Below are 14007 nucleotides of genomic sequence, written 5' to 3'. Positions count from 1 at the left end.
ATGATTAAATGACATAAAAACAACAACAAATAGCAGGGTTAGCATTGAGGTGAAAATGTACATAATAGCAGTGTACGGTTTAGAAAATAAGGAAATAAAGGCCTAAACCAGACCTCAGATTAAGACCAGTGTTAGGTGAAAATCCAAGGATGAACTACTGATGCCTGTTATACAGCGTGTACAAGGTGTACAGTATGCCGGTTAAGCATAATGTACGCTTTCTGCTGCTTTAGTGTAACTAGATAAATTCATGAACACAATCATGCTATCTTCAACACTTTGTTGTCTTCAACTCGTTGTGTGAGAGGTAAACCTAACTTGAGAGAATTGGAGCTAGGTTGTTTTTTTTGTCCTACAGTGTGCAAGGTGCACACCTAAACAACCTACCTGTTTAACGAACGCTCAGACTTACGACCAGCTCTCTGACTCTCTCCGGTGTGCGCACTGCGTGCACGGTGTCTCAGCATCAAGCATCTCATCGTGCGTCATTATTATGAGTCTCAGTCTTGGTCCCGCAGTCGGTTAGTATTCAGTACACTAGCATTTGCAATCTCCAACACTGAAATAACGGTAAAGGGGCGGGGGCCCTTGCTTATCGACCAATTTGCTTATTGACGTGGCCGTAGAAACGGTAGTCAAGTGAGGAGTACCTATACTTATTACTACTACTCTATGGAAATACTCATTTGAAGTGTTTTTTTGTATCTATCGATCCCCGTTGCTTTTCAGAATGACAACTAAAGCACGCGCACACACAAAAGAGCAATTGACCATCTGTGCATTATGACTAGTATGAGATCATTTTATCTGTATTGCTGCATCACCCTTTATTGTTTATCATATGTTTTCGCTGTTTTACCTATTGCTTTCTACTTTTTTTTTTGTTAATAATCATTTGTATCAGAGACCCCAGTCTAAAACTTTCACACAAGGGTACAGTAATTGTCTCTAATGGCCGCAGTACACCTTTTTTGAGTGACTACCAAAGCAGACCGCAGGTAAAGCCTTTGGCTATCTCTTTGTTAGCACTTAATGGTCGATCACTGTGTCACCCAACAGGTCTGTAAGCCCCCACACCTAGCCCATACATATGCAAACGCAGACCCTTTGATGAAAATCTTCAAATTCCAATTGGGCAATCAACCCCTTTTTCACTGAGAGGTGAAAATTAATCTTGCTAGAGGGGGAATCAAATATTCAGTATACTATCAAACAGGTCTTCTTAATAATTTTTAATTCTAAATTAACAGTTGGCAATGTATTTAATAGTTTAAAACTAATCCATAAGGTTAACCATGGAGTTTAAACTGTATCAACAGTAAAACAATCTTGAGTGTTCAGAAGGACCCATATACTGTTTAGTCTCTTTAACGTTTGTACAAATTATTATTATATCCCTTATCTTGATTTGATTAGATTGTCTTTTATTGATTGATTTTAAACATTTTATTGTGTTCTTGTTGTTTTTTGGGATTTGAAAAATCAACCTATTAAATGGGGGTGGGGGGGGTGATGAGGGACCATTTCTCCGACAGAGAGGCTCAAATGCAGAAATGTGTTGTCATATTTCACAATTAACTAAATAATATTAACTAAAATAAAAATTTGATAGTTCAAAAACCCTCATTTTGAAATCAAAAGGCCAAAGACTAGAATCCAAATCAAATGACTCAAATCCACACACTTTAAAAAGAGGGAAAACTGCTGTTTACATCATCTACCACTAGTCACTTTAATGTATCAAGTATTGCATTGCATACCTGTTCTGTCTTACCTCTTGGTAGTACATTGCAGTGTTTGTCTTACAACACTGTGTCTATCTTGCCATTCAGAATGACATTGCATTGTTGTGCTCCACGACTATTTAAGAGGTCCACTATCAAGTTGACTCACTGTCATTATTGTCTGCATTTTATTTTGTATTTCTTTTAGGTAAATACTTTAATATTACTTATTCTACACTACACCTTTCCATTTAAGATATTTTTTAATTTTGTCTTTAAAAACTGTTTAAATACTCTTTAAAGTGTTTTTAAATACTGTTTTATATTAATCACTACTATGCCCTTATTTTAAGTATTATGTAAAGTTCAGTGGGCTCTGAGACTAAGAATCCCTTTAGTGGTAATGATGCTTGCATCGTTATCAAGTATTTGACAATAAACTTAAAACTCTAATAACATAGACCTAGTTTGAAGTTTCCAGTTGAAATTAAACAGACCCTGTCAGGACACATGAGAGGGAGGGGGAATTCCAGCCGGTTGGCAGCTGATTGGGAGCCGCCTGGTAGTTGGCTGGAAACTGGCTGGAAGCTGGTTGCAATTTGGCTGTCAACTGCCTGGGACAGCCTTCTTCAAGTGGCTCCTACTATATATATATATATATATATATATATATATATACATATACATACACACACACACACACACACACACACACACACACACACACACACACACACACACACTACTCACAAAAAGTTAGGGATATTTGGCTTTTGGGTGAAATTTATGGAAAATGTAAAAACGCTACAGTGATATTACATTGTGAAAGTAGAAGCATGCAATGGTTATTTCCTCATCTCAAACAATTTATTGAAACAAAAGCCAACAACAGTGGTGGGTTTACCACAACAAAAAATGTCAATGTCTCAATAACTTGTCATGTGCCCTTGAGCATCAATTACAGCTTGACAACGACGTCTCATGCTGTTCACAAGTCGACTTATTGTCTGCTGAGACATGGCCCCCCACTCTTCTTGAAGGGCGGCCCTCAAGTCATTGAGGTTCTGGGGTACAGAGTTATGAGCCTCTACACGGCGACTCAGCTGATCCAAGATTCAAGATTCAAGATTCAAGATTTTTTATTTGTCACATACATATACATACTTTCATACATATATCCCATAGGTTTTCTATGGGATTCAGGTCTGGAGAAAGTGCAGGTCACTCTATTTGAGGTACCCCAGTCTCCAGCAGCCGTTTGCTAATGATGCGACCTCGATTGTTGGCAGCCATCATTTCTGCTCAACGTGAATCAACTTTCATCAGAGAACAGCACTGAGGCCCACCGATCCCTCGTCCAGCGTAAATGCTCCCTGGCCCGTGCAAGACGATGATGCCTGTGCCTGGTGGTGTGGTCAGGTACCCTTGCAGGTCGTCTAGCACGCAGACCACGCTGATGGAAACGGTTTCGAATGGTCTGACGTGACACTTGGGTGCCTCTCACCTCCCTTAAATGTGCCTGCAGTTGAGTGGCATCATCATCCGGTTGCGCAGGGCACTGTTAACAATAAAGCAGTCATCAGTGTGGGATGTGGCCAAAGGACGTCCACTTCTATGCCTTTCTGTGACTCTTCCAGTCTCTCTGTATCTCTGTTGCAACCTGCTGATGACACTCTGTGACACTCTAAGCTCAGTGGCCACTTCCCTCTGAGAACATCCTGTTTGAAGCCTCTCAATGGCGAGGTGCTGTTGATCAATTATTAGGTGTCGTCTTGGTATCATGATGTCAAAATGTGAACAGCATGATGAAGAGGACTGTTTAAATACCAATTCTAATTGAACCAGGAAATGTATTGGTTGATTCATGGATCAAACACCTGTTGTGAATTTTGCCGTTCAGCTCCTTGTTAGAGAACAGCAAGTTGTGCAAAAAGTACTGAAACATTGAACAGTTGGACATGTGGATTCAAAAGTTTAGAGAAGGTCAAATTAAGTTCACTTGTAATGGTTATAGTGCATTTTAGGTTCATCCTGAAATTTCACCCGAAAGCCGAATATCCCTAACTTTTTGTGAGTAGTGTATATATAGTAGGAACAATCCAATTATTGGAAAAGTTCCCCCCTTCTGTTAAAGGTAATGAAACCACTGACTGATATGCCACACTTTAGAAAAAATGTAAGGAGTTTTAGGCCCCATGAACTGATCTCGATCAGCATTCGTGTGAGACGGATGCTCATATGGAAAGCTTTACTAATAAATAGTGTGATCCACATCTGCAAAAGGGTTCCACATCTGCCAAATGATGTACAGATGTGGACAAATTTGTTGGTTCCCTTATAGCTCATTGAGACAATGCTTCAGTCCTTCTGAAAAGTGATGAAATTAAAAGCAATTTTCTCATGTATACCTGCATGCCTTTGGTATGTCTTAGAGTAAAGTAAAGAAACCGTGAAAAAAGATAAATTTTTGCTAAAGAGATCAATTATATTCTAAAATGGGCAGACAGATGTGTTGGTAGCCCTTAGAAAAGATTATAAATAATTGGATTATAGTGATATTTAAAACGAACTATTTTCTTTAATTGGTATCACACATGTCTTTAATCTTATAATCAGTCATTCAGCCTATTTAAATGGAGAAAAGTAGTCACTCTGCTGTTTGGTATCATTGTGTGCACCACACTGAACATGGATCAGAGAAAGCAAACGGAGAGAGTTGTCTGAGGGATCAGAAAGAAAATTATAGACAAGCATGTTAAAGGTAAAGGCCATAAGACCATCTTCAAGCAGCTTGATGCTCCTGTGACTACAGTTGCAAATATTATTAAGAAGTTTATGGTCCATGGGACTGTAGCCAACCTCCCTGGATGCGACAGCAAGAGGAAAATCGACCCCATATTGAACAGAAGTATAGTGCGAATGGTAGAAAAAGAGCCAAGGACAACTTCCAAAGAGGTACAAGCTGAACTCCAAGGTCAAGGCACATCAGTGTGTCACATGTGATCGCACCATCCGTCGCTTTTTGAGTGACAGTGGGCTCCATGGAAGAAGACTCCACTTTTGAAAGAAAAACATAAAAAAGCCAGACTGGAATTTGCTAAAATGCTTATTGACAAGCCACAATGCTTCTGGGAGAATGTCCTTTGGACAAATTAGTCAAAACTGGAGCTTTTTGGCAAGTCACATCAGCTCTATGTTCACAGAAGAAAAAATGAAGCTTCCAAAGAAAAGAACACCATACCTACTTTGAAACATGGAAGAGGCTCGGTTATGTTTTGGGGCTGCTCTGCTGCATCTGGCACGGGGGACCTTGAATCTGTGCAGGGCACAATGAAATCTCAAGACTATCAAGGCGCTCAAGGCATTCTGGAGCGAAACGTACTGCCCAGTGTCAGAAAGCTCTGTCTCAGTCTCAGGTCATGGATCCTCCAAAAGGATAATGACCCAAAACACACAGCTAAAAGCACCCAAGAATGGATAAGAACAAAACATTGGACTATTCTGAAGTGGTCTTCTATGAGCCCTAATCTGAATCCTATCGAACATCTATGGAAAGAGCTCAAACATGCAGTCTGAAGAAGGCACCCTTCAAACCTGAGAGAGCTGGAGCAGTTTGCTCAGGAAGAGTGGGCCAAACTACCTGTTGACAGGTGCGGAAGTCTCACTGAGAGCTACAGAAATCGCTTGATTGCAGTGATTGCCTCTTATATTAGGTTAATGTCCCATCATTTTTGTCCATGCCATTTTCATTAGTTTTATTATGTAAAATATTCTGTTGAATCAAAAATCAAAAGTCTGATTTATATTAAATATGGAATAAACAATGATGGACGCTAATTATTTTTTGTGAGTTTTAAGCGATATCAGAAAAAAATAGTGGGTTCTTCTTTCGTCAAAGGGTAGCAAAAAATTTGTCCACGTCTGTAGTGTTTAAAGCGACTGTCTCTGTCACAGACTGTGATAATATCATGTTGCTATTTATTGTGTCAAAGCGTCTGTTGCGAAGTGATTGCCTTGCCATTTATTGAAATCAACAGAAACCTGCAATTATCCGAAATGCTGCGTCAGTGCTGCCTCTGAAAATGTTTGTCTAAAACTACAAATCGCTTTAAACTTGTGATGTCTAAAGTGTGTAGTAGAGATTTGTGCCAAGTTATTGAGCCTGTGGTGGGGGAAAATGACTTCCCTCGCCCACTCACTCCTGTAATATCACCCAAGACTGCAGACGATAAAGGCGGTAACATTCTTTTTATAACAGAAATACAACCAAGTGTGTAGGTTTTGGTCTCCTCTACTATTCAAAGCTCTATGCTAACTATGCACCCCACTTAACATGTACAGTACAGGGTGCATGTCAAATGACTCTTAAGCTCAATGCGGTTAACAACTGCCTCAATGGGTCTGAACTATAGATTGCCTTTGCTAAGCCCTATGTGACTCCATATTTGGGACTTTGAAGGAATGTTAAAAGCATACTGTTTTGTGAAAGTCTATTGTGTCTATATTAGGGGTGACGTGAGCAATTGCCTCGGACAAATCAAGAGCTTTTTCATACTGGGACCTGTGGAAAGTAACATTTGGAGGGTCTTCTGGCATATATCTGAATTGTATAACATACTGTAAGACTCCATTGTGAATTCACAGGTATCTGTGTAAATGCATTCTTTGTGGAAACCAACTCAAAGATTAAAGAAAAAATACTCTGTAACCTAAGTTAAGCAATAGAGATCTCTCAGACCATTTCCGAAGATGGCATTTTGCAGTCATTAAATGACCCGTCAGACGAGGTCATGCATCTTGGCAACGCGGTTGCCATGGGAGCGAGAAGCGGGAGACAGCTTTTACTTTCACAGTCAGGTCTGACTTCATGGCAAATGACAGGTCAATCAGTTAGTGCAAATGAAAGGATTTTTACAAACAGCAAGGCTATTACAGACTGCAGAATTACCCCGTGGTGAGCTGCGTGGGGTTGCTAAGAGCAATCTGGATTCCTCTCAATCACAAATCATTATCAAGCTCCAAATAAAAAAAGAAAGTAGTAAATCCATAAGGAAGACAGTTCCACATATCTCCTCTAGACCGTGGAAGGGGATGAAAGGTTGGTTAAGAGGATGAGAGTGTTTTTTGCAAGGTGGTACCTGGCCTAGAATCCCCCCCAGTAGAGTCCACATGGCCTGGCCTTCGCTCCGCAGCTCTCCATTGACATTCAGCAGCTCCTCCAGGGACTCGCAGAGCTGCACAGGAGATAGCGTGGCAGGAGAGGAGAGATAACATTAGGCAAGGACACAAGAGAGTTGCCGCCCCCCACCAACCCCCACCCCCATTTAACAAACACGCCTGCTCTAGCACACACACACACACACACACACACACACACACACACACACACACACACACACACACACACACACACACACACACACACACACACACACACACACACACACACACACACACACACACACTTTCCAAATTGTATGTATTTTGAAGCCTTGATGCCTTAGTTTTTTTAACACGTTCATTTAATCATTTGGCTAACAAGTGAAACAAGCAGCCACCGCAAGCTCCCCATGTGCCATTTACATTCATTTCTAGGAGTCACTTTGAAGCAACACGCAAGAGATAAGCTCCAATGAGGAACAAGAATGCTATTTGCCGCATCTGATTGTGGAATACAGTAAAAAAAAAAAAAAAAAAAAAAAAAAAAAAAAAAAAGGAAGAAAGAAATAAAGAAATTTCCCCAAAGCACTCCAGGTGTTACCTTATCAACCACAGCAGAGGAGGCGGTGGAGTGCGACATTTGTCGGCGAGCTCCTGTGACGAGACGGAGCGCTCGTCAGAGAGGGCCCTGCCACTGCCTTCTCTTGTGGCGACATCATTTTCCACCCCCATACCCCTCTCCAAGGCCGAGTCGACAAGGCGAGTCACCCCCCACCCCTCTCTCTCTCTCTCTCTCTCTCTCTCACACCAAGAAAAGTAACTGGAGCGGCGCAATTAGCAACACACACTCCATTAATAATGCTTAATACGGGCGGCAGACGACTGAATGCAACATTAACTTCTCTTTGACTTCTACTCTGCTGTTTTATTCCCCTCCGCGTCCTGACAGATGGAGCGACGCAGCCTATTCGGTGAGGTCGTGTGTTTGCTGGGGGAGAGTTTTTTGGGGACGCAGACACTCTTTATTGTTCAGGCGGTGAGGGTGGCTTGGTTCTGCACTAACCTTATTGTACTCCACGTGCAGCTTCTCCTGCTCGCTCTCCAGCCTGTCTTTCAGGTTCTTCTGCTCCGAGATGTTGTCTTGGATCTGGATCATTCGCATGTTTCGCTCTGCATATCAATGTGACGGGAAGAGAAAAAAGTGTTAATTAATTAATTAATTAATTTAATCAATACCATGATCACAATCTATGTACAGAGGGTGCAAGAAAAAAAATTGCACGAGAGAGAGAGAGCGAGATAGAGAGCGAGTTAGAGATAGAGAGAGGGAGAGTGCACTGATGGGAGAGATAGGCCTTCTGCCGGTGGGTAATGGAGTGTGCTCTCAAGGTTACTGGCGTGCCGTCTCCTGTACAGCTGGTATCATTGTCATTCATTTGGGCAGGAAAAAACCTCTTTATGGAGGGCTCCATGCTGAACGCCTACATGAATCTGGTCCACTCCCCCTCTCTCAAACTACCTCTGACGACTAAACTGCATTAACCTGCACTGCGCTACAGGCAAGAGGAAAGCTTACATATATAGTCATACACTTTTAAATTCCTAAACAGCTCTTTGTCTCGGGGGGTTCTTATTTTGGTATTTATGTTTTTTCTCTCTAAAATTCATATTGCTCTGTATTGTGCCCACCTAAAAAGTAAACGTTCTACACAGCTTTATATATTCACACTAAATCTGTTTCATTAGGGTTCAAACCCCGAAGGGGTAGAACTTCAGTCCCTGTTTAGGAATAGGTCCACCAAAGTATTCTGCCCGACCCATAGGGGGCACCACAAATGCCACAAATTGTATCTGAAAATCTGGTGGTCAGAATTTTTTTGAAAACTTTGATTTTGATTTCTAAATATTATACAAACATTAAAAAATCAAAGCTACTGAGATCCACAAGCCTTTCTGCTTCTTCTTCACAGCGAATAAAAACTTACTGAACTCGCAAAACAGCGCAAATGGCAATCTTACGGTGCCTTTTAATGCAAACATGCAGATCAAGATCATGCTTCCATATTTCAAGTCACGTAAAGTCAGAATGTGAAACCCTTTTGATCAAATAAGGTTATGAATTAACCCGGCAACACCGGGTCTTCTTCGTGTGATAAACTGTTGCGCTGATGGCAGTTCAGAGGACATGAAGAAGAGCTGACGTCACTTCCGTAAGCAATGTTTTAGCACAACAACAAACAAACCACAGAAGCCAGAAATTTCAGTTCTCCAGTGAAAACGTAATGTCTGTGTTGTTATGGATTACGAGAGGAGGGTGGCAGAAGCTCTCAATTATACCGCGAAACTGGCAGCGCGAGGTGGCACAGAGGGGTGTTTGCAGAAGTTCCCAGCAATTCCCAGAATGCAAATAGCAGGTGCAGAATTCCATTTGCATTCTGGGAAATTGCTGCCCCCTGGTGATTTTCTTTAAAACTATCAGTTATTAAACAATAAATGCAGGAATTGGGAATAAGGAAGGGAATGGGTTTAAAAGTAAGGGAATAGGAATGGGTTTAAAAGTAACAGAATAATAGAGGGGACGTGCTATGAGCATGAAAAAATTACTTCAACTTAAAATTAGAGGATCAACTTTTTTTTTTATAAATTAATGATTTCAGATTATTCATTATTTCAGAAAAACATTATCTCAAAGAAGGAGTAAAGCACTATCCAAATGTAACTATTTAAAGCAATAATTGTGTTTCTAAATGAGTATTTTGTGCTGCAAAAGTCTGGAAATGCTTTAAATTTTTAAGCCTGATTTCTCAGAACTTCTGTTTCCAAAACCGTAATCTTTAATAAGTCATGGCTTCCAAATTATTTGTTTGATTCCCACAAGTGCTAGCTTGATAGCTTGTTTTGAAGCTCTATGCTGTGAAAAGACAAATTTCAAAATGTGACCCTAAAGTACACGGTGGGTCACAAATATCCTTTCACAGGGCGGGGTTTAGCAGGAAATAGGCCATAACTCAAGTTGTCTTAGAGCCTGATTAAACTCAGAGGAGACATCCCACACTATGTCCTGAATGTACACGCCAAATGTTGTTTGAATTCGATAAAGGGCAGCAGCTAACGAGCAGCAGGTTAAAACCCCCATCTCACACACACTCAGGACAGGACCACTGTCATGACATTTTCCATCTGCTCCTGGCTAATTCCACATAGCCTCCTCTCTACAATAAACTGATGTCTACAACCCATCGTCGTCTGTCGCTGTGCTGGAGGTCGCTGACAACGTCACTTGGGTGGCGTGTGGCAGGCGAAACTGCTAGTCTCGCTCTTTCTTTAAACAGAATTAAACTAGCTGAAGTGAGTTTGCTCGGCTTTGTGGAGCCCAAATATCCGCTCCTTGCTGCTCGCGGCTTTAATTTTGGGCAATTTGAGCTGCTTCCTTCTGTTGAGCGCAAAAAGGTTTGAACCCGTGAGTTGCCACTTGTGGCTATATTTATTGATATAGAAAATGAATCATTTGACATTGGTAAGACCCGATTCTGATCTGAGAACGTCAATTCACTGTGCTTAATGTTTAAACATGATGATACCAGCTGATTTAATTCAATGGTTTTACTGAGAAATTAAGGTTGACATCCAATTCACATTCGCATGGAAAAGGAAAATGCAAGCACATCCTCTTTCTAAGGGTGCTTGGAAGGTGGGGGTGTGGTCGACTCCGACCAAAGCAAACCAGGACTTCCAACAAAGTTAGCAAACGTTTACCTAAACACATTTTCTTCTTTTTTGAAGAAAATGCTCAGAAAGTGGGCGAGGCTCTGTTGGATGGGTGCTGTGAATGGATCGTAGAACACACCACTTAGAGTCAATTTACATTAACCCTTGAAATGCTTGCTCTCTTAGATTTCCGCTAGATTTCCTCACCCAGGTAGTAGTTCACAAAGTCCGCCGTGAGGGCAGGCTGTTTGTGTTTCCTGCGGCCGTCCATGCTGGCATTGGTGTCAGACGTGTCCACGGGGAAAATGTCGGTGCTGATGCCCATCAGCTCGGCCTTCCTCATCAGCTTCCTGATGGCCGAGGCGCTGGACGTCAGGGGGCGCGGCAGCTTCTCCCGCGGCACCCAGGCCTGCGGCCTCGTGTTCCGAGACAGCTCTGCCTTAGCCCTGTACTGCTGTAGACGGGTGGTGATGCGGGCCTGAAGACAATAAATAAATATCACATCAATATCATGATAGTTGGGTCATCTTCATCCCAATAGTCGCCAATGGATTACTCAATGGCATATATGGCATTCGCTGTGCTCAATTATTCTTCACTCCAATTAATATAATTCTATGGTACTGGCCAATGATCATTTGGCACCTGTGTCCCGCTCCGATGGAACCGACGATGCGTGCGCCAGCAATGGGGTGCCTGCGATTGGCGCCCCAAAACTGTGTTTTCATTTTAGATGTCGGTCTTTTAATTTACGTGTGCTTATAAACGAAACAAGTGCTTATGGAACGGTATGGAATGAAACCGTGCTTATGAGCGAAACAAGGGACACTTCCTCTGTGATTCTCTCCCTGATCACCCCCTCTCCATGCGTTATGTGAAGAAAATAATCCTAACAAAAGTCTACCAGTCGTGCCCAGTTCCTTTGTGCCCCAACTCCACATTGTATTTAGTTATTTTATTTGGAGGAATGGGGCACGGAGATCAGGGTGCATGGAGAGCCAAGTTCGATTCACACATAAAAAATTACATTTAGGATTCCCCTTATTTATAATTCCTGATTGAAATGTTATCCCTGTGTATTTTGTAACTGACGTCGTCTTTAAAGGGGCAGCCCTAATTAAAACCATCACTAATAACCACTAATATTGTGTAGGTCCCCCCCGTGCCGCCAAAACAGCTCTGACCCGTCAAAGAACTCCACAAGACCTCTGCCTAGCCTCACACTGGACTAATTAAGCACTTTTGAGAAAGATTTTTTTCCATTCATAAAATGACTGCAGGGCAGATAAACACATTTGTTAAATCATTCAAACTTCAGCTGAAACAGTCTCCCAATGAAATACAGGCCTTGTCTGTATTGACTAGACACTCTCCACCCCGGCAACCCCCTACCTGTGCTTCGGGAGCGAGCTGTTTTTCTCTCTCCTGCAGGGACACTTTACAGTACGACTGCAGGGCTAAATAGTTCTTCCTCTTCCATTTTCTGTCGAAGCGATCAGCGTGTTGCTTGCAGTAGGCGAAGAAAGGGTCGGCAATGTCCTGAGAGAAAGACGGGCAGACGTGTATTTGTTGGTGCAATTACCAGCCTTAAAGAACAACAGCTTTTACGAGAACTGCCCTATTTCACTCTCTGCTCTCCCTCTCGCTCCCTCTCTCTGTCACAATACAAAATAAATAAATAAACTGAAAAACAGCACTGGCATTTTTTCCAGGTGCTGGGTTTCTGGAAGCGTTTAGGCTTAAGGTATTTCAGGGGATGCTATCAGTACTTTCACCTGTTGATAGGGGCCCTTTGCACAGTTGACTGGATTAAGTGGATTGCAGTGGGGTAAGCGCTTTCCTGAGTACTTATATAGTGCAGAACTAACGCTAACTGCATACATGATGTGGACGGCAGACTGGAGGGTGATCGTGAATATCCGATGCATTTCTGTTAAATCAGCCCAGCTACATTATGTGAATACCAACAGAATGTTCTCTCTGAGGTTCAGTCAACTGGAGTTAATTTGACTGAACCTCAGTATCTTAAAGCATTTGCCTGAATGAATGTCATGGGCAAAGTTGAATCAATTTGATTTAGTATCAGACTAAATTAGTTTATATACAAAGCCAAGATAAAAGTTCAGTAAAATATGGCCAAAACAGCAAACTTAAGTAATTATCACACATCAAAGTGATGCTCAATCTCAATCGATCTCAGCCAATGAATCACAATCTAATGGATGGAAAAATAACCACGCCACCACCTTCATTTATGAGTCTATATATATATATATATATATATACACACACATATACACACACACTACTCACAAAAAGTTACTAATTTAATTGCACATATCTGTATATACAGAGGCATATTCCCTCTGTCTATTCCATTTTATTTTTATTGTATTTTATTCTATATATTTTTATCTTATTCTATAAGTATTCAATTTACTGTATTACGTTTTAGGAGTCAGTTAGTCGGTCTATTAGAAAGGAATTTTTTTACTTTTATTTCTTTTTTCCTAGGACATATTGTGTGCTATCACCGGGTGCGTTGCATTACATTTCACTGCATATATGTATGAAAGTATGTATATGTATGTGACAAATAAAAAATCTTGAATCTTGAAGTTAGGGATATTTGGCTTTTGGGTGAAATTTATGGAAAATATAAAAAGTTCACGCTACAGTGATATTATATCATGAAAGTAGGGCATTTAAGTGGCAGCATGCAATGGTGATTTCCTCATCTCAAACAATTTATTGAAACAAAAGCCAACAACAGTGGTGGGTTTACCACAACAAAAAATGTCAATGTCTCAATAGCTTGTCATGTGCCCTTGAGCATCAATTACAGCTTGACAACGACGTCTCATGCTGTTCACAAGTTGACTTATTGTCTGAGGCCTGGCCCCCCACTCTTCTTGAAGGGCGGCCCTCAGGTCATTGAGGTTCTGGGGTACAGAGTTACGAGCCTCTACACGGCGACTCAGCTGATCCCATAGGTTTTCTATGGGATTCAGGTCTGGAGAAAGTGCAGGCCACTCCATTTGAGGTGCCCCAGTCTCTAGCAGCCGTTTCCTAATGATGCAACCTCGATGAGCTGGAGCATTGTCATCCATGAAGATGAAATGAGGCCTGTGTTGTTCATGCAGGGGCACAATGACTGGATTAATGATGATATTCAGGTAGTATGGGCTTGTCACTGTACCATTCACAAAGTGTAGGGCAGTTCTGTATTGACTAGACACACCTGCCCACACTGTAACACCACCACCACCACCACCAAAGGCTCGTCTGGTGACAACAGTGGCTGATGCACAGGGCTCTCCTTGACGTCTCCAACATCGTTGGCGGCCATCATTTCTGCTCAACGTGAATCGACTTTCATCACAGAACAGCACTGAGGCCCACCGATCCCTCGTCC

General features: G+C 41.7%; 1 protein-coding gene across 1 annotated transcript in view; it reads right to left on the bottom strand.

Annotated features, from left to right (window-relative positions):
• The window catches only part of phf14 (PHD finger protein 14), a gene marked incomplete at its 5' end in the record, with an annotated part of 50520 nt that overhangs the window by 16087 nt on the left and 20426 nt on the right, over nucleotides 1-14007 (bottom strand). Inside the window, 4 exon segments of the mRNA XM_080008235.1 lie at nucleotides 6863-6958; nucleotides 7948-8054; nucleotides 10800-11070; nucleotides 11985-12131. Of these exon segments, the coding sequence (XP_079864361.1) occupies nucleotides 6863-6958; nucleotides 7948-8054; nucleotides 10800-11070; nucleotides 11985-12131 (621 nt within the window).

Source organism: Zeus faber, assembly GCF_960531495.2.
Source record: "Zeus faber genome assembly, chromosome: 1".
NCBI lineage: Eukaryota > Metazoa > Chordata > Actinopteri > Zeiformes > Zeidae > Zeus > Zeus faber.
This window is presented reverse-complemented; position numbering and strand designations above follow the sequence as displayed.